This window comes from Podarcis tiliguerta (assembly GCF_965153285.1).
Source record: "Podarcis tiliguerta genome assembly, chromosome: 12".
NCBI lineage: Eukaryota > Metazoa > Chordata > Lepidosauria > Squamata > Lacertidae > Podarcis > Podarcis tiliguerta.
The window spans coordinates 59568525-59588477 of record NC_139545.1 but is presented as its reverse complement, the minus strand read 5'-3'; the positions used below and the strand labels follow the sequence as shown (position 1 = coordinate 59588477).

The following is a 19953-nucleotide window of genomic DNA, read 5'->3' as shown; positions in this document are numbered from 1 at the left end:
TTGCTCCCCTGGCTTCTGGGATAGCTGCGCAGCCTGCATTCGCTCCATAAGACGCACACACATTTCCCCTTACTTTTAGGAGAGGAAAAGTGTGTCTTATACAGCGAAAAATACAATGCTTTTAATGTTTGATGTTTTATTATGTTTTTATTTCTTGGAAGCCACCCAGAGTGACTTGAACAACCCAGCCAGATGGGTGGAGTATAAATGAATTTTATATTATTATTATTATTATTATTATTATTATTATTATTATTATTGATTTATGCCCCGTCCATCCGGCTTGGTTTCCCCAGCTGCTCTGGGTGGCTTCCAACAGAACACTAAAATACAATAACCTATTAAACATTAAAAGCTTCCCTAAACAGGGCTGCCTTCAGATGATGTTGTTGTTGCTGTTGTTGCAAAGATAAAGATGGGGGGGCAGTGGAGGAAATAAGGGTGGCAGATAAGGGTCATACTGTAACCCCAGGGAGGATTCCCTTGGCTTGGTGGGTGTCTGCAGCAAGGGGGGGCATCCTTGCAAGCCCCCCCAACCCCCCTTCCCTGACGCGCTGGCCTTCCTCGCAGCCACCCCTCGGACGAGAAAGAGTTCTCCTTCCCGCGCAACATCTCGGCCGGCTCCCTGGGCTCCCTGCTGGGCCACCACCACAGCGCCAACCACGTCGGCGAGGGGGCAGAGCCCACCGTGACCGACCCCCTCATCGGGGGCCACGCCGGGGAGCACGAGACCCGGGTGGACATCGAGAAGGAGGTGAGAGGAAGCGGGGAAGGGACCCCCAGAGGCCATCTGGCTCGGCCCCCTGCAGTGCAATGCAGGAATCCGGGCTGGGGTGGGGCGGCTGGGGGGGGCGTACGTGCACCAAGGATGTGCAGCAGCCGGCTGAGTCTCCCCACCTTGTTTCTCACTCTCCCCGCCCCCCACCCGGGGGTCTCTGCAGCGCGAAGTGGCGTCGCCCACGCTCCCCGGCCCCATCACAAGATCCAAGTCGAAGCACGAGCTGAAGCTGTTGGAGAAGATCCCCGACAACGCAGAGGCCACCGTGGTGCTTGTGGGTAAGGGAGGGGCAGAGGGGGAGAGTCTGGGGCGGTGGAGAATCATGGAATCGTAGCCTGGAAGGGACCCCCCAGTATTTATTTACAGTGGCACCTTGGTTCTCAAACTTAGTCCGTTCTGGAAGTCTGTTCCAAAACCAAGGCGTTCCAAAACCAAGGCGCGCTTTCCCATAGAAAGTCATGCAAAACGAATTAATCCTTTCCAGAGTTTTAAAAACAAACCCTGGAAACAGCAATTTAACATGAATTTTACTATCTAACGAGACCACTGGTCCATAAAAAGAAAGCAATAATCAATGTACCGTGCTATAGAATAAATAAGACAGTACAGTCATACCTCATGTTGCATTTGCTTCAGGTTGAGCATTTTCAGGTTGCGTCCCCCGGGGACCTGGAAGTAATGGAACAGGTTACCTTCGGGTTTCACCGCTTGCGCATGTGCAGACACTCAAAATGACGTCATGCACATAAGCGGCAAATCGTGACCCGCACAGACGCGGGTTGCGTTCTGCTCAAGTTGCAAACGGGGCTCCGGGACGGATCCCATTCACAACCAGAGGTACCACTGCATTGTAGATGATAAAAATTAATGTTACCGTATTTTTCTGTGTATAAGACTATATTTTTTCCTAAATTTTTGAAGTTTAAACTAAGGGGTCGTCTTATACATGGATAGTGCATAGTGCATTTTCTTAAGGGGCATCTTATACATGGAAAAATACAGTAAACATTTTTCTTACCTGCACTGATGATAGTTATTGTTTGGATGGGGGGCTTTTATCCATTTCCGCAGTCACACTATGAATCAATCAGTAGCCGAACTGGGTTCCACAGTCACAAAAACAAATTAATTGAAAAAGCCTCAAAAACAAAAAAGGCAAAATAAATAGCAAAAACAAAAACACCAAACTTAATCAGGGATAGGGAATATCACAGAATTGTTGGAAGGGATCCCCTCGGAGCACAGGAGAACGAGGAATCACAGAAAGGACCCTGCGAGGGCAGCGTCCAAAATTCACCAGGCACACCGTATTTTTCACTCTATAAGACACACTTTTCCCGTCCTAAAAAGTAAGGGGAAATGTGTGTGCGTCGTATGGAGAGAATGCAGGCGGGAGGCTCTGCTCAGCCCTCCCTTTAAAGAGCCGCGAGGAGCGTGTGTGCGGCTCTTGGGGGCTGCCCTTCTCCCTCCTCGGGTGTGAGATATTGAACGTGGTCACCAAACAAGACAAGGAAACCTTGGATATAAGGATAACCCTTTTATTTGTAACGCGTTTGCAAAGGCGGGCCCCCCGCACTCAAGAGTACGAAGGGCCCCGAGCAAGCTTCGGGTCGTGACTTTTGTTCCTATTGCTGCCGCCCCTCCCTTAGAGGCTTGGCTTACAATCTACCTATTGCAATTCAACACAACTCTAATACATAGACCAATCTACACTCACTATTTGGGTTTTTCCTAATATGGGAGCTATACATTCTGAAGCTCCTTGTGGTCTTTTGTGGTCTAACTGACAGGAAGCACGCTCAAGCTGCTGACTCTGCCTGCATACATGGTCTTCTGTAAATTTCCACTGGGTTTGAGGCACAATTGATTACTCCTTCTCACAATCCCCCCTCTTGTTGTACCCTGCCTCAAATTCACATAACAATTCCCAATGTTCTCCTTCTTCGCCCTCCGTAGGCACAGGGGCATACCGCATGGACATTAGCTGGGTTTGGACCTGCCTTTGCGCTAGTAGAGAGAGAGAATTGTTAATTGCCCTCACAAATATGGGAAGGACGCATGGGATCAATATGCACCCTGCAGCTATGAGTCCAATGAGGGCCACTATTGCCTGTAGCCCGGGCAATTTTGGAAACCAGGATCCAAACATATCTTTAAAGTTTAACCCTTCCCATGTTTGCACCGGGACGTGTGCTAGCCTAATCATACGGTCTGCTATATCCTTAACTACTTTTCCACTATCATCTATTTCAATACAACAATTAGTCAGGTTAAATTTACCACAAACCCCTCCTTCCTTGGTCAATAAATAATGAGCGCTAATCTATTTTGCATAATATAAGTGCGGCTCTTGGCACTTTCTTTAGCCAGTTTAGTTAAAGCAGAAGCAGTTTCATTAGTAATTATCTCTACCACAGCTTGTAAGCGTATTATTCGGTTTAGCAAATAAATAGGATCCCGTCCGAATGACCCTGCAGTCCCATCATTAGCCCATGTCGCTGGCCCATAATACTGTATTATTCGTTCCGGGGGCCATTCGGTGTCTTTCCAATTCCCTATATGAATAGCCCGCTTTTTCCTGGGCCCTATTTCATCGTAGACAGGCATTCCCAATTTGGATTTTACTTCCAAGGGGAGCAAGAAAAAGCTAGGCCGCAAGGTGGCCAACACGCATGATCCTGTCCATTTTAAAGGGAGCCGGTTATATGCATAGGACCCACATGTCCAATAAAATCCATCTGGGGTTGTCCATTCTAAAGTGGTATTTTGGGGGTCCTGCAGAAAGGTCATGTTAGTCATGTTGGCTAAAGGTGAGGGCCACTTTTTGGAGGGATTATCCGAGCTCCACCATTCTTTACCATTCCATTGCCCTAGGCAGGGCATATTCCCTACCCATGTTCCATTGGTGTCATTCCTTAGAAAGCATTCTGTTCCCACCAGCTGATTAGAGATCTGCCATATCTCATTTCCCAAATGGTGGTAGGTAAAATTCTTTTGGCTTTTATAGACCTCAGTATAGTTCACCTCATGGGCTACCCAGGGCCATTGATCCCCCATGTTGGTGCCCCCGCATACAAAACAATTCCTGACTGTTAGTTCTTTTGCAATTGTTTCGGCTAAGCTTAGAAACATGTTGTGAGCTTTAGGTGGAAGAGGGAGATGGTTGAGCTGTTGCATCTGTTCCTCAAACTATCAAAGACCGTAATGGGTCTCTTTGTTACTTTGCTCGTGTGTACCTGAATAATTAAGTAGCCATAAGGATCCTTCCCTGTACCATCTATCCCCAATCCCACGTATATGTGTTTCGGTGTGGTTGTTGTAGATTCCTTGACCCATAGGCAGACGGGATTGCATCCTCCAGATTTGCAGTCTGTGGATGCTCCCCTAGTGGTGATATTTACCCCCTCAGGTCCCCTGTAACTGGGCTGCCTATTGACTCCCTCCGTGTACCAATAATTCCACGTCCCACTCCCTGCTCCCACATTGGTCTCTCCTATCCGTTTGGACAAATACTTCCTGTTCTGTAAATATGACTGTTCCCAGCTGTGGGACCCACAGGTTACTCCTGCCTGGTTGTTCGGGCCCTGTCCCCTGGCTATAGCGGTGCATGCATCGAAACATACATGGACTGCTTCCCCTCCCCTCGTTACATTGTGTGCTATGTACCCCTGCCTGTCTTGGGCTATAGAGAACATTGTCTTCCTTTCCCCCCCTTTGTTTGCAGTTCCCCCTTTGTATCCATATACATATATACTTGAAGTGATCGGCCCCACCGCCAGAGGTTCATAGCATTCTGTCTTATTTTCTTTGGTCTGACACCTATAATACTGAGTTTGATTATATATACACGGTCTTAATTGTGTGAGGCACTCCGGGGCCACATTGTAATACATTAAAGTCCTGGTGACTTTATTCCCTGTCTTTGTGGTCTGAATACACTCTGTACATTCCTGGTCCTGGGTGCCCGAACAAATCCGGGCAATGCCCAGACCCAGGAAAAGGAGCATTAACCCTCTCATGGCCCAGGGAAAATGTCTCGGATCTGGCGTTTTCCTCAAATATCTCAAGGCTAGAGTCACCGTGGGGGTCTCTAGTAACTCACAATGGACCACCCCCTGCAGAGTGATCCTACAATATTGGACTATTACATCCTCTATAAATACAATGGAGCACTCCTCTGTACAATGCACGCAACAAACACAAGCCTCACAGTGAGCACAACAGCAACATTCGTAGAAACACTTGCAAGTACAAAATAAACACATCAGGAAAGCATTCACTGTCCTTAATCTCCTCCCTGGTTCCTGGTCCCTGATCTGGTGAGTTTCACCTTCAACGGATTGTCTGGGCTCGGTGTTGCTGTCCAACTCTCAGGCGGGGCCCTTTTTACCCGGTGATAGTGAGTCCATCCGTGTTCTCGGGTCCGTACTGCTGACTCAGTGGTGAGCAGGACCTGGAAAGGACCATCCCAACTCGGGCTGAGCTCCTCCGCCTTTCACGTTTTGATCAGGACCAAGTCGCCAGGCTGGGAAAGGTGTTGTTGTTCCAACAACAGGGATCTTTGTGCCAAGACTCCCTGCCTATGGAGAGATAATAAGGACTGGGACAGTGACTGCAAATATTTCCTCAGAAACAAGTCTTTAAATACTATCTGGGGGTTTCCCAACTGTGTCAAATAAGGCCGTCCCATCATCATCTCAAAAGGGGACAATCCCGTGTCTTTCCTAGGAGCTACCCGCATTCGCAACAAAGCCAGGGGTAGGTTCTTTGTCCAAGGTAGTCCATTTTCCAAGTATAATTTAGTCAAATGTTTTTTTAATTTCTGCGTTTGCACGCTCCACCTTCCCGCTACTTTCGGGGTGCCAAGGAGTATGAAAGTCCCATTTTATTCCTACCAACCCCATGACTTCCTGCAGCACCTTTTGGGTAAAATGAGTTCCTCGGTCTGAGTCCAATGTCTCGATCATTCCATACCTAGGAATGAGGCTTTCTAGTATGTTTTTGGTGACTACTTGAGCTGTGGCCTTTCTACTGGGTATGCTTCCACCCATCCCGTCAGCTGGTCTTTAAAGACCAATAAGTACTTCTGCCCTCCCCTCTCCGGTAGTTCAGTGAAGTCTGCTTGTACTCGTTGAAAAGGCCATACTGCGAGGGGTCTCCCCCCTCTTTCTGTCTTCTTTGCCCGCGTTTTATTAACCTTCTGACAAATTAAACATTTCCAGGCGATGGCATGAGCCATTGGCCACATGTCACGGCTCCAATACAGGGGCTTAACTAGGTTAATCATTCCTTCAGTCCCAAAATGTCCACTCTCGTGCACTTTCTCCAAGATTCCCATCATAGTTGTTTTGGGGAGTACCATTTGTCCCTCTGGGGTCTCCCAACCACCCTCCTTTTCTATTGGACAACCCAATATACTTAGGTTCGTCCTGGGGGACTGGCTTATATTCCTTCATCAGGGCAATCACCGTAGGATTCATCATCTTTGTCATTAAACGTTATACCATATTTTGCAAGCATTGCAATAAGCAGGGAATACACAAGCAGAGGAGCAAAAGAATTAGCAGGGGCCCTATTAACATTGCAAAGAGTCCCTGAACCCAACCACGTGGTAGGAGTCTGTCCAACCCGGATATGTCCCAGCCCTCCCAGGTCTATTATAGGGATTGTGGGCTCCCCAAACACGCATCTGGTTAGTGAGATTGAGGCCCCATACCAGAGAAGGGGGAACTCCGGCAGCTGTGGGCTCCCCTACTAGAAAAAGCAATAGAACAACTAGGGGAAATAATTGCAGGGCGCTTTCCCCACAAATTCTATGGCGTTCATGCCAGCAGAAATAAATGGCCATCCAGGAGCACAGGGTTCCCAGTGCAATTCCCAGCCACCAACCCCAATGACTCCAAGGCTCCTGCATTTGGTCAAGCTCGGGCGTATCCCACCCAAAACACAGCAGGGGGTTGAGATGAACGTACTAGGGTCCCTGAAGGGGTATGTTGGGAGATATTCCGGTCAGCACATGCTGGCTGTAAGTGGTAAGGCTGGCTAAATCAGCCTGCTCCTGATAATTCCACCGTGGAGTGGTGGGGGGGGGGGTAGACCTGGTCAAGTTGGCCCCCGTCCACTCCCTGGTTCCTTAAAAAGGCTCTCGCCTCGGCATGTACTCTTCTAGTCTCCTCAGTGGTCAGGATGGAGTCTAGAAGGTACTGCACGTCGTCAAAAGGTGGGGTTATAGGTTTTAAAAATGCCTTCAAACAATTTAATAATTTTTGCTGAGTTTTCCTCAAAGGATGGATTTTGGTTTCTCCAATTACATACATCAGCACTGGAAAATGGCACATGTTGCACTGTGTAAGTGCACTCAGGGACCACTCCATTGGGGTCTGGCACCCCGGGAGAGTCATAAACCACCCTCAAAGGCATGGTTGCCACAGCTTGTTCTCCTGAGCCTCTTCTCTTTCTGCGCTCAAGCTTAATGTGAGAGTGAGCCTGCCTTGCTGCTTTCAGCCACTCCCTTTGGAACTTAGCGGTCTGATTTTGGCCACGTTGCCCTGCTTCCAACAGATGGGGTGCCACGTCCAGTGCGGACTTATAGGGTGACACAAAAGTCTTCCAAGTAGAAATATAGGGGATTTGGTCTGGGTGGATATTAATGATGTTCCTCCAGAGGGGGTTGATTAATTGCAAATCAAGAGTCCCCTCGGAGGGCTATCCTGTCTTCAATTTGAATCCCCAATCATCATTTTTAGTAGCCGCTTTCCAGTTGTTCAGAAAGCATTGTAAAGGGGTGCATTTACTCCCTCCCGACCCCATCTTAATTTTCCTCAACAAAGTAAAAGTAATCCGCTCCTAGAGACAATTTTATTCAGGCAAGCAGCTCTCACTCCAGACTGTGACTTCAAGAAATGCACAGTCCCACATACGCTTAGCCAAGGGGAAACGCTAAGCCCCGACCACTCAAACATTCATCCTTTCACTGGATTACTTTGGCACACTTCACACACTTTCTTTTTTTATTCTAGTTCAAATTAGCTAATTCAGCAAATCCTTTCCCTCTTTCTCAATTTTTGTTCTATAATTTATCTTAACACAGTCTAAGTTTTCCACTTTAGCCCATTAACAGTCAGTTTTTGCTTAATCCTTTATAATATTTTTCAATTTTGCAATATTTCTGTAAATATACTTTAAATTTTTTCCAATCTTCTTCCATCGACTCTTCTCCCTGGTCTCAGATTCTGCCAGTCATTTTTGCCATTTCAAACAATACATCAAAACACCAAGAAAAAAAACAAACAAACAAAAACATCTAAAAACACATCCAATTTCCATATCTTTATCTTTCATTTACTTATTTCCTCGACTTCCTCACATCTCCCTTTCCCTTATTTTCCCAATTTCCTCCCTTCCCTTCTTTGGGCATCGGGTGGGGAGGTTTCCTTGCATTTCCTTGCATGCGCAACAGCCTTGTTTATCTCAACTTGCACAGCCCCTTGCACAACAACCCTATCTTGCCCCACCAGTAACTGCTTCACCCGTTACTGACAAGTCAGTCTCTCTTCCCCCTCCCTTCTCAGGAGGCATGCTCCTGGTCACGTACACTCTTTCCTTCAATATGTATCAGTTTCCCCTTCTGGATTCCAATTATAACCTCCCTCAGGTCCTATTGGATATTGGGGCCAAACTACCCTAAAAATTAATCATTTTTACTTTTGACAGGCCCCTGGTATACTGTCTCACCCCATCTTCATCCCATTCTAGTAGGACCTGCCCCAAGGGACTATTCGGATCAATGGGATCCTGCTTTCCTCCATTAGACCCTTTTCTACACGTACTCTGTCCCTTGCCCATTGTTACAATGTCTCACAACCGCTCACTCACAGATTCACGCGGACTCGCCTGGCCGTTTCCCTCGCGGGACCACGGAACCGCAAGCTAATCCTCTCGTCAGGACTAGGTCCTGATCCACACTCACGCGTCCGTATGGAACCTCTCTTTCACTCAGGAGACGAGTCTCTCACCCCCGTCCCTCTTACAAATCCCAGGATTTACTCACCCAGTTCAGTTCAGCGCCGTTTCCCACGACTAGTGAACAGGCGGGCGTCCCCGCTGGGTACTCACGGTCCCCGACCACGATATCTCTCCTTCTCAGTCTCGGATTCAGTTCCCTATATCAGGTTTCCGTCAATCAGCCCTCGTGAACCGTCACAGACACGCCCGGGTCAGGTTTCTCCGAAAAATCGGAGTGGCGCCTACCCGTTCACCGGGGGTCGCTGCACAGCTCGTCGAGGGCCCCACGTTGGAGCGCCAATTTGTGAGATATTGAACGTGGTCACCAAACAAGACAAGGAAACCTTGGATATAAGGATAACCCTTTTATTTGTAACGCGTTTGCAAAGGCGGGCCCCCCGCACTCAAGAGTACGAAGGGCCCCGAGCAAGCTTCGGGTCGTGACTTTTGTTCCTATTGCTGCCGCCCCTCCCTTAGAGGCTTGGCTTACAATCTACCTATTGCAATTCAACACAACTCTAATACATAGACCAATCTACACTCACTATTTGGGTTTTTCCTAATATGGGAGCTATACATTCTGAAGCTCCTTGTGGTCTTTTGTGGTCTAACTGACAGGAAGCACGCTCAAGCTGCTGACTCTGCCTGCATACATGGTCTTCTGTAAATTTCCACTGGGTTTGAGGCACAATTGATTACTCCTTCTCACATCGGGGAAAAGCCCCCAAGAGCCGCACACACACTCTGCCCGCTCTTTAAAGGGAGCCCGGCTCTTGGGGGAGCCTTAGCCACACACAGCCTCTTCCGGGCAGGGGTGAAGGCTCCCCTTGCCCAGGAGGGGCTGCGCGCGGCTAAAGAGGAAGCCAGGACAGCCAACTAGCGTCTTATGGTCTGGTGCGTCTTATAGAGTGAAAAATACAGTACTTTGCGCCTGGCTATTTGCCACTTGTGGCCAAGTGAAGATGCCCGGTTGCCAAGATGGTGCCTGACGTCTCCACCATCGGGAGATGCAGAATCCTACCCGTTCTCTTTTATCTGCACAATCAGAACCAACAAGTCATATTGAAAAATATGACTTTGGAGCTCCATTTCAGCCCCCAAATGGCAACTAGGCATTCCGTTTTGGCGCCCATCAGCCTGGTTTATGAAACCATTTGGCTTCTGGCTTACATCTCTGCATGAGGTGGAAGGACGGAAGATTCAGGGCAGGTACAAGACCTTCCTGCAGCGCTGAACTGAAGTGCCCGTTGCTGCCCATGCCAGGGGGCATCTCGGCTCAAGCGCACCTGGCAGGTGGCCATCCAACCTCTGCTGCAAAACCTGCCAGGCAGGAGAGCGTCTCGAGGGAGACGGTGCCAGGGCTGCCACTGTCCCAGAGCGCTGACTGCCAGGAAGCTCTTCTTTCTTGTGGCTCGGATCCTGGCCCCCATCCGCTGCCCCCTCTTCCCCCGCAGGCAGCGTGGAGTTCCTGGACCAGCCCACCATGGCCTTTGTGCGGCTGCAGGAGGCGGCGCTGATGGACTCGGTCCTGGAGGTGCCCGTCCCGGTGCGCTTCCTCTTTGTCCTGCTGGGGCCCAGCAGCGCCAACATGGACTACCACGAGATCGGGCGCTCCATCTCCACCCTCATGTCCGACAAGGTAGGCCCCACCCTCGCCCCCCTCTCCTCCTCCCGCGCGGCGGGCACCCCCCTCCCCGGCCTCACCCGCCCGTCTCCCCCCAGCAATTCCACGAAGCCGCCTACCTGGCCGACGACCGCCAGGACCTGCTCCACGCCATCAACGAGTTCCTGGACTGCAGCGTGGTGCTTCCTCCCTCGGAGGTGCAGGGCGAGGAGCTGCTGCGGAGCGTGGCCCACTTCCAGAGGGAGATGCTGCGGCGGAGGGAGGAGCAGGAGCGGCGCCTCCTCCTGGGGGCCGCCATGGAGCCCAAGTCCCCCGAGGAGAAAGGTAGATACCATAAATATGCAAAATAAATAAAAACTATAATCAAAATATATTGCAACATGTTCAAAACCAGCCTCAAAGCCACAGTAGCCTGGAAAGCTCTTGCTTCCTTGATCTGCCATAATGCTACCATTATTATCTAAAATATATATATTCCGGGGCTATATATGGGAACGAGAGAATCATAGCATTGCAGAGTTGGAAGGGGCCTCCAGAGGCCATCCAGTCCAACCCCCTGCCACGAACACCCACTCGTTCAACCCAGTCGTGGAAATATGTTGCAGCGTTGGGCGGTCTTAGTCTCTTCTTGGGGGGCACACCCTCACTGCCGCCCCCTGTCTGCCCCACAGCGCTGCTGAAGGTGGAGGAGGAGGAGGAGCCGGACCCCCTCCGGCGAACGGGGCGCCCTTTCGGGGGTCTGGTCCAGGACGTCTGCCGCCGTTACCCCAAATACCTGAGCGACTTCCGGGACGCCCTGGACGCCCAGTGTGTGGCTGCCATCATCTTCATCTACTTTGCTGCCCTGTCGCCGGCCATCACCTTTGGGGGGCTGCTGGGTGAGTGGGGGCCCAGCGCCCCACATTGAGGCACAGAGGCCGCCTGGCCTGGCCGGAGCCCACACTGCCTGCGCCTTTGGGGAGCTGCCCTTCCCAGGAATTGCAGGGCTGAGGCTGGGTTTGGGGTGCTCTGGGACGCCAGCCCGGAGAGATAGGCCAGCCCCCTCTGAGCCTTACTCTCCCCCCAGGTGAGAAGACGCAGGGGCTGATAGGGGTCTCGGAGCTGATCATCTCCACCTCGGTCCAGGGCATCTTCTTCTGCCTGCTGGGCGCCCAGCCCCTCCTGGTCATCGGCTTCTCAGGACCCCTCCTCGTTTTCGAGGAGGCCTTCTTCATGGTGAGTTTTTCCAGGAGGTTGGGGTCTCCCCTGATTCCCTAGTCTCCCCCTTGAATCTCCCCGTTGGAGCTGTGATCCTGCAAGACCTCCTCTCCCCTCCGAAGGCCCAGGGCGGGGGGGGGGAGGGGGAATCCTATAACCGCCGGGCTGGAAATCCCAAAACTCAGGGTTCCCTGCTGAAAAGGTTTCCCGGCTTTGTCCCGATCCGGTCCTGCAGGCTCAGCGTCGGTCTGGTTCGAGCAAGAAAGCGCAGCCAGGTTAGAGAAAACCCTTCAAGTAGGGTTTTGGTATTTCCTTAGCAGGAGGGACCCCTAGAGGTCCTGTAGTCCAACCCACCCCTGCAATGAAGGGGTCACAGCTCCAGGATCCGTGGCCGGTGGCCCCCCAACCTCTTTGCCCACCGAATCAGTCTCCCTCTAGAAGGGGGGCTGGGCTGGATGAGGGTCCCCCTTGCAGCCTGATGGGGTTATCTTTCAATGACCCCACAGGCGCTGGTTCTCCCTAGAGCATCTCTCTGCCAAGGGAGGGGAGAGAGAGAGAGAGAGAGGTGGACAGGTGCCCCCCACCCAGGACTGTGGGGAGGGGAGCCCTGGAGGACACCCCTCACTGCCTGTCCTTCCCCGCGCCCCAGTTCTGCACCTCACAGGGCCTGGACTACCTGGTGGGTCGCGTCTGGATCGGATTCTGGCTCATCCTGATCGTGCTGGTCATGGTGGCGCTTGAGGGCAGCTTCCTGGTGCGCTATGTCTCTCGCTTCACCCAGGAAATCTTCGCCTTCCTCATCTCCCTCATCTTCATCTACGAGACCTTCTTCAAGCTTATCAAGGTCAGTGGCGGACCCACATTTGGGGGGCCCTGAAGCTCAAAGCGCCTGAGGGGGACCCCAAGGCCTGGGCAGCCCCTCCAACCTTCTTCCACAGAATTCTGCTGCATATTTTGTTATTCTTAATTTGGAGTCTAATATATTTATCATTGTTTTTTCGAGTTCAGTGTTGTATTTCCTACGTTTGTTTTGGTAATTGTAAATGTTGAATCAAAACCTGCTAATGCGTCCATCTCTTTACATTGTTTCTGTAGGTATAACATAAAGAGTCTTTCTTAAAGTCTCTGTTTTCCTTATCTCATAGTCTTCCAATTAATTTTGCTATTTCAGTGTATTCCATCAATTCTTCTTGCCATTCTTCGTTTCCATCTTTGTGCTAACAGCGTCCTAGTTTTTTCTTCTCTTTTGGCAACTCTTGACCTGAAATGCCTAGTAAAAAAATTTCTGGCCTTTTTATTAAAGAGTTATCTTAAGCATTTTTTTTCCCATTTCATTATAAATAATTTCCCAATAGTTTTTGATTATTTTACAATCCCACCACATATGAAAAAAACGTGCCTTCTTTTTCTTTACATTTCCAACACTTGTTGGAGCCTGTACTATACATTTTTGCCATTTTTACAGCTGCAATGTACCATCTATACATCATTTTCATATAGTTCTCTTTATGCAATCAGCGAATTTTAAATTCACTTTCCATCATTTCCCCCAGTCTTCCATTTGTATGTTATGTCCTATATCTTGTGCCGCGGAGAGTTCATTTTGGCAGCAGTTTGAAATCATCCCCAGAGGCAGACTCCATTGTCTCTCGAGATAGAGGGATGCCACCGCTGCCAAAATACACTCTCAGCGGAAAACCAGTTAAAAAGCATTCTGTGAAACAATATAAAAACCAACCAAGCAAGGACAAGGATTCCTTGCAAGAAACAAACGGGCAAGGTTTTGTCTCCGGGCAGATCTTCCAGGAGCACCCGCTCAACAGCTGCACCAAGGCCAACGGCACCGGCGACATCAGCCTGGACGGCAACACCACCCTGGTCCTGGGCAACGGGACGTCCGTCCGCTCCGCGGCCAAAGTGACCGGCCAGCCCAACACGGCCCTCCTCTCGCTGGTCCTCATGGCCGGCACCTTCTTCATCGCCTTCTTCCTGCGCAAGTTCAAGAACAGCCGCTTCTTCCCGGGACGGGTGCGTGGCCAAAGGGGGGCGGCCAGGGAAGAATTGGGCGGCCAGAGCAAGAGGATGGCCGCAGTTGCCGAGAGAGAGGATTCCCTTGTTTCCAGGAATTTGGAGAGTTCATCCTGTGAGCCCAGCAGATTGTCAAATGTTGCTTTATTTGATAAAGCTCCTTCCTCGGAGGTTTTTAAGCAGAGATTGGATGGCCCCCCGTCACCGATTCTTGCATTGCAGGGGGGTGAGATGGATGACCCTCAGGGGTCTTTCCCAACTCTGCCATTATATTAAAACCTTTTTAAATTGTGATTATATATTTTTGCGTTGGGTCGTATTGTTACGTTTAACTTTTTGGGGTTTCTTCAGCTTGTCAACCGCTTTGCGTGCAGCAATAGAAAAAGGTGGGATTCAAATTAAAAATGACATGGAGGGGTGGCGAGAGGGGCAGATGGCAGGAGGGTCTTGGGGGCACTCTGCGCACCCTCAGAGGCCTCTTGCCTTAAAGCCACATGCTCACCAGAAACGGCTCTTGAAGGCCAGGGCTGGGAGTCCGGGCGCTGAGCAAGTCTCTCCCTCTTTCTCTCTGGGCAGGTCCGGCGTGTGATTGGGGATTTTGGGGTGCCCATCGCTATCCTCATCATGGTGCTGGTGGACTACAGCATCCGGGACACCTACACGCAGGTGAGCAGGCAGGTGGGCTCAGCGCCCCAAAGAATCAGAGGAGGCAGGCAGTGCTGTGCAGTGGTCACAGTGCTGGACTGGAACTTGGCAGAAACAGTTAACGATTCCAATAATAATAATACCAATAACAACAACAAATTAATTATTTGCTGGTATCTTGAGAGTTCCTTTTATTGTGCATTATTCCATCCTGGTGGATTATTGTAGGGTTGACATTTGGAAGCCTAGATTGTTGGATCTTAGCAACCTCCTTCCTTGGAGGTTTTCAAGCCTGGCTATCTCCTTTAGAGGACATTCCTGCATTGCAGGGGGTTGGACTAGATGGCCACTGGGGGTCCCTCTGCCATTTTCCTCTCCGGAACCCCTTCTACGATTCTCCTCTCCCTCTCGCTCACCTGCTGTCCACCTCCTCTCTCCCCTCCTCCCCGCAGAAACTCTCGGTGCCCCACGGCTTCTCGGTCACGGACCCCCAGAAGCGGGGCTGGGTGATCAACCCCCTGGGCGAGAGCCAGGCCTTCCCCGTCTGGATGATGGTGGCCAGTGCCCTGCCGGCCGTCCTGGTCTTCATCCTCATCTTCATGGAGACACAGATCACCACGTGAGTCACGCCCAGGACGCCTGGGGTCTGTCCCAAGGGGGACCCTTCGGCCGCGGGGGCGGGGGTCCTCTCTGAGAGCTAGAAGGAGCCGGGAGGGGAGGGCCGGCCAAGGGGCTTCGGGGGGTTCCGGTTCCTTTTTTAATATTATTTTTATTTAATAAATTTATTTGGTTTTCAATTGTAAATTTTACAATCACCAACATTCAACATAAAAGCAGTAGTCCCAGGAATCTCCTCGACTTCTCCCCTTTGCGGGTCCTATTATTAATCATTCCCTCCTGCATCTTTTATAATAGTCCAAATCTTTCACATCTCCATTATGTCCAAAGTTCATCCAATCCTACTAACGATGTCAACTGTTTACAATAGTTTTTAAGGTAAAATAGAAATTTCCCCCATTCCTTATTTTTACAATATGATAATCTTTATTGCCATTGTCCCATACAGAACAACGAAATTGAAAAAAAATCTACATAAGACATTAAAAAACCAACAAGGTTCTGTACCAGCTATCCCAGCCCGGTCAGCCCCTAAAAACTCTGATACCCCATACTTAAATACAATATACTCCCACAGAGAGCACCTTACACTGCATTTAAAACCAAAATCGCATTTGGATAGAAACTGTTTCTCAGACGGCTGGTCCTAGTCTTTATAACCCTGGACCTTCTTCCAGAAGGCAGAAGCTGAAAGAGATCATTTCTGGGGTGCGCACTGTCCTGCGCTATCTCTGCAGCTTGCTTATGGCACCTGGAAGCGTAGATTTGATCCAAGGTGGGAAGAGGGCACCCAATTATTCTCTCCACAGTCTTTGGAACCCTGGATAGCATTGTTTTTCCCTGGCCGTGCAGCTCCCAAGCCACACGCACAGACCATAAGTTAATACACTCTCCACAGTGCAATGGTAGAATGCCATCAACAGGTCCTTTGAGAGGTTATTTTCCCGGAGGATTCTCAGAAAATATAACCTCTGCTGTGCTCTCTTCATCAGGTTATTAAAATCTTCCTCATTTTGGCATGCTCCATCCACTTGATCTGCCATTCTTCTGTTTTATCTTCTTTCCATCTCTGGGCCAGTAACATCCATGTTGCCACGGTTGCGTACATAAATAGTCTTTTCTTCTCCCTTGGGATTTTGGCTCCTAGAATTCCTCAGAGGAAGGCTTTGGGTTATTCTAAACTTCATTATCTATCATTTCCTAACCGTCTTGCCTGCTTCTTCACCCCCCAGGCTGATCATCAGCAAGAAGGAGCGGAAGCTGCAGAAGGGCTCCGGCTTCCACCTGGACCTGCTCCTGATTGTGGCCATGGGGGGCTTCTGCGCCCTCTTTGGGCTGCCCTGGCTGGCGGCCGCCACCGTGCGCTCCGTCACCCACGCCAACGCCCTCACCGTCATGAGCAAGGCCGTGGCGCCCGGGGACAAGCCCAAGATCCAGGAGGTCAAGGAGCAGCGCGTCACCGGGCTGGTGGTGGCCCTGCTTGTGGGTGAGTCGCCGGCCGGGGAAGGGGGCCCACCCCGCCCCCCAACACACCAGGGGCCGCTCAGGGGAGCCCGCCCGGCAGGGTGGCTGTGGACGAAGAAGAGGAGAACCAGGAGAGAGAAATAATAATAAGGAAAACTTCCTTGATTTTTTTGGGGGGGGTCTTAAGGACCAGGAGTGCCCCCCTCCTCAAAGTGGGCTGGAGGACCCTGAGGGGGACCTTGAAGGAGCATCTCCACCCCCATCGTTCTGCCTGGACACTGAGGTCCAGCTCCGAGGGCCTTCTGGCGGCTCCCTCCCTGCGAGAAGTGAGGTTACAGGGAGCCAGGCAGAGGGCCTTCTCGGTGGTGGCTCCCTCCCATTAGATGTCAAGGAAATAAGCAACTATCTGACTTTTAGAAGACATCTGAAGCTGCTTAGGGAAGTTTTTAATGTTTAATTGCTGTATTGTGTTTTTAATATTCGGTTGGGAGCCACCCAGAGTGGCTGCGGAAACCCAGCCAGATGGGCAGGGCAAAAATAATATATTATTATTATTATTATTATTATTATTATTATTATTATTATTAAAATTAAAATTAAACTCCTGCATTGCAGCTGAGCAGGGGGGGCAGACTTAAGCCAATGCAGCTCATTTCAACATTGCTGTATCTCACCAAACAGCAATGTTCAGCTGGTGATATAACACAATGTTGGAAATCGGACATTGCCCAGCCCTCAGCCCCATGCCAGATCTGTGTGCCCCCCCCCAACCGCCTGATCTCTAGGTTGCTCCCTCCCTCAGCCCCACGCCTGATCTTCAGTTTCAGACATAAATTGGAATATCACAATGTTTAGCTACTGATACGTCACTATGCTGAAAACCAGATATCGCTCAGTCCTAGTCTGTTTTTTAGTATACCTAAAATCCTTTGCTTATTAGGGGCTACCCCACATTTTGTTCCGAAAATTGCTTTGCGGAGGTAACTCCCATAGAGTTACCCAAATGTTCAAAAGTAGTGGTTCTGTGGCTTGGCTTTTAAAAAATAGGGAGTCCTCAGTAATGAGCTAATTGGGAACCACTGATCTAGACACAAGGAAAAACCGCTATAAATAAGTCAGAATAACGACAAGGAAAAATCTCTATGGAAAACCGTGTTTTAAAATTTCCTGCTCTCTTGCGCCATCTGGTGATTCATTTTTATAGTGCAATAAAATGGCTATTTCACTGAGTCCTAAAAGTTAACGCTTACAATTCCATATACTTGTCTAGGTATAGATTTTATTATCCAAATACATACATATTTATTTTTAAATGACTATATTTTGTATAAATGCATCATCGTACTTCTCCGTGCATTCTCCATCTTGGCACTTTGCTTGATGGAGATGCCCCAAAGTGGGGGCATGGGGGGGGGAAGACCCCCTCTGCACCACTCCTGGGGGATGTTGGGGTCTGGCAGGACTCTGGTTGAAGCGCCCTGTTCCCCCTCCCTCTCCAGGCCTGTCCATCGTGATTGGCGACCTTCTGCGCAAGATCCCCCTGGCCGTCCTCTTTGGGATCTTCCTCTACATGGGCGTCACCTCTCTGAACGGGATCCAGTTCTACGAGCGACTCCACCTGCTGCTTATGCCCCCCAAGCACCACCCAGACGTCACCTACGTCAAGAAGGTCAGAGGGGAGGGCCCTGGCCTGGGCTTTGGGGTGGGGGCAGGTGGGTCTCCCATGGGGGGTCAGGGGAGAGACCCGGGGGGCTGCTCGCCGTGAGGTTCTTTGCACCCCACGGAGCCCCATTTCCCCAGAGTCCAGAGGGTCTTTCTGCCCCTGGCTCCGCAGGAGGGGCCCCAGAAGCAACTTCTGTCCACGTTGCTTTTTTAAAAAAATGGGTCCAGTAGACCCGGTTTGAGCTGCATGACTGAAACGGGCTAATTTCTGGCGGCATCCATTTCAACAATCCCAAAGTCTGAGAATCAGCCGCACAAATGTAAAGGCGGTAAGTTGGCCGTTCTGCTGAAGAGCGCTCAGATTCTCCCAGCATCATCTCCAGGAAGTGTCACGGCCAGGAAGCTCTCGGGATGCGAATGTGTGGCTCAGAAAAGAATCGCAGGATTGTAGGAAGGGAACCCCAAGGGTCATCCAGTCCAACCCCTTGCAAGGCAGGGATCTTTTGCCCAAGGTGGGGCTTGAAAAACTATATGGCTGCACTGGGCATTTTTATTCAGCCGTGACTTTGACAGCTGAGCTAACCCAGGACAGCCAAAATCTGTTGTAGCAGTCAATTTTTAATTTTTTAACGTGGGGATCCATCATGGAAAAACCCCATTGGAAAGGGAATGGGGTGATCTGGACCTCGTTGCTGGTTGCGATGGGACCCCCATAACAGTCTGAGCCCCAAAAGGCGTAGGTCTGGCCCCCCTTCTCCTGGGACCAGTGGGGCAAGCTGGGGTGGGAAGGCGGAGGGCGATTCTGCCCTTGGTTGTGGGTCTCCCTTGGACAGCCGCCTGCCAGGGATCCTGGAGCTGTAAGCGGGGGTTGGGCCGGATGACCTCCCGGGGTCCCCTTTCCGACGCTGCGCTTGTGACCCTGCAGGTGCGGACGCTGCGGATGCACCTCTTCACGCTGCTGCAGCTGGCCTGCCTGGCGGTGCTGTGGGCCGTCATGTCCACGGTGGCCTCGCTGGCCTTCCCCTTCATCCTCATCCTGACGGTCCCCCTGCGCATGTGCCTGCTCAGCCGCATCTTCACCGAGAGGGAGATGAAGTGTGTAAGTGGCCAACGCAGAGGAGGCCCCGCTGGGCGCAGAGCCCTCGCGCGGCAGGGGGGAAGCACGCTGCGCTGGCGCCTCCGCTCCCGGGAATGCGAGTGGCGGGGGGAGCAGAAGCAGCCCCTTCCTCCTCCCCCTGCTGCCCCTGAGCCCCCTCTCTCTTCTGCCCCACAGCTGGACGCAGCCGAGGCCGAGCCCATCCTGGACGAGAGGGAAGGGGTGGATGAGTACAACGAGATGCCCATGCCCGTGTGAGGCGGGCAGCATGGACGGAGACCCGCAGGGCAGCGGCCGGAAAGGGCCCTGGAGATGGCACCCCAGTGCCTTGACCAGCCACCCCCACCCCCAGTGCCTTCTTGCCCCGGAGCAGAGGGGTCGCCCCACATCCCCCAGCCGCCTCTGGGGGCGCTCAGCACACTCACACCCCGAGACACCCCCACCCCTTTGCTTCCTTGCGCCAGCCTTAGAGGGGGCGGAGGGCGTGCCCCACCCTCGCCCCCAAAGACAATCACCCTCCAGCCCCATCCCATCTCAACGCGGCTTTCTTAGGGCGGGGCGTCCGGCAAGGGCAGGGGGGCAGGGGCTCTCCCCTCACCTGGGGGGGCACTGCCTCCCCAGCCATGCCCAGCCGAAGGCCAAGGAAGAGGCGCCCCCAGGAAAGTGGGGTCCCGGGCAGAGACACCCCTCCCCGAGGAAGTGAGTGGGGCAGGTCCATAGGGCCGCGCTGGAGGCAGGACGATGCGTTGTGGGGAGGCTGGGGGGCGGCGGAAAGGAGCCCTCTGCCCCATTCCTTTCTGAACGACAGAGGCAAATAAAGCAAGAGAAGGAAGCCGG

The 19953-nt window shown here is 51.3% G+C and overlaps 2 protein-coding genes across 10 annotated transcripts in view; one reads left to right on the top strand and one right to left on the bottom strand.

Annotated features, from left to right (window-relative positions):
* The window catches only part of SLC4A2 (solute carrier family 4 member 2), a 65846-nt gene extending 45894 nt beyond the window's left edge, over positions 1 to 19952 (top strand). For all 9 annotated transcript variants that reach the window (XM_083406092.1, XM_083406091.1, XM_083406098.1 and 6 more), the window contains 14 exons: positions 571 to 754; positions 942 to 1056; positions 10237 to 10421; positions 10505 to 10730; positions 11078 to 11284; positions 11473 to 11621; positions 12253 to 12447; positions 13401 to 13631; positions 14208 to 14297; positions 14729 to 14895; positions 16127 to 16380; positions 17858 to 18027; positions 18946 to 19119; positions 19294 to 19952. In XM_083406092.1, coding sequence (XP_083262218.1) covers positions 571 to 754; positions 942 to 1056; positions 10237 to 10421; positions 10505 to 10730; positions 11078 to 11284; positions 11473 to 11621; positions 12253 to 12447; positions 13401 to 13631; positions 14208 to 14297; positions 14729 to 14895; positions 16127 to 16380; positions 17858 to 18027; positions 18946 to 19119; positions 19294 to 19374 — 2428 coding nt within the window. In that variant the 3' untranslated portion in view covers positions 19375 to 19952. The remainder of the gene's footprint in view (positions 1 to 570; positions 755 to 941; positions 1057 to 10236; positions 10422 to 10504; positions 10731 to 11077; positions 11285 to 11472; positions 11622 to 12252; positions 12448 to 13400; positions 13632 to 14207; positions 14298 to 14728; positions 14896 to 16126; positions 16381 to 17857; positions 18028 to 18945; positions 19120 to 19293) is intronic.
* The window catches only part of LOC310660898 (uncharacterized protein), a 561482-nt gene that overhangs the window by 188480 nt on the left and 353049 nt on the right, over positions 1 to 19953 (bottom strand). The window lies entirely within an intron of this gene.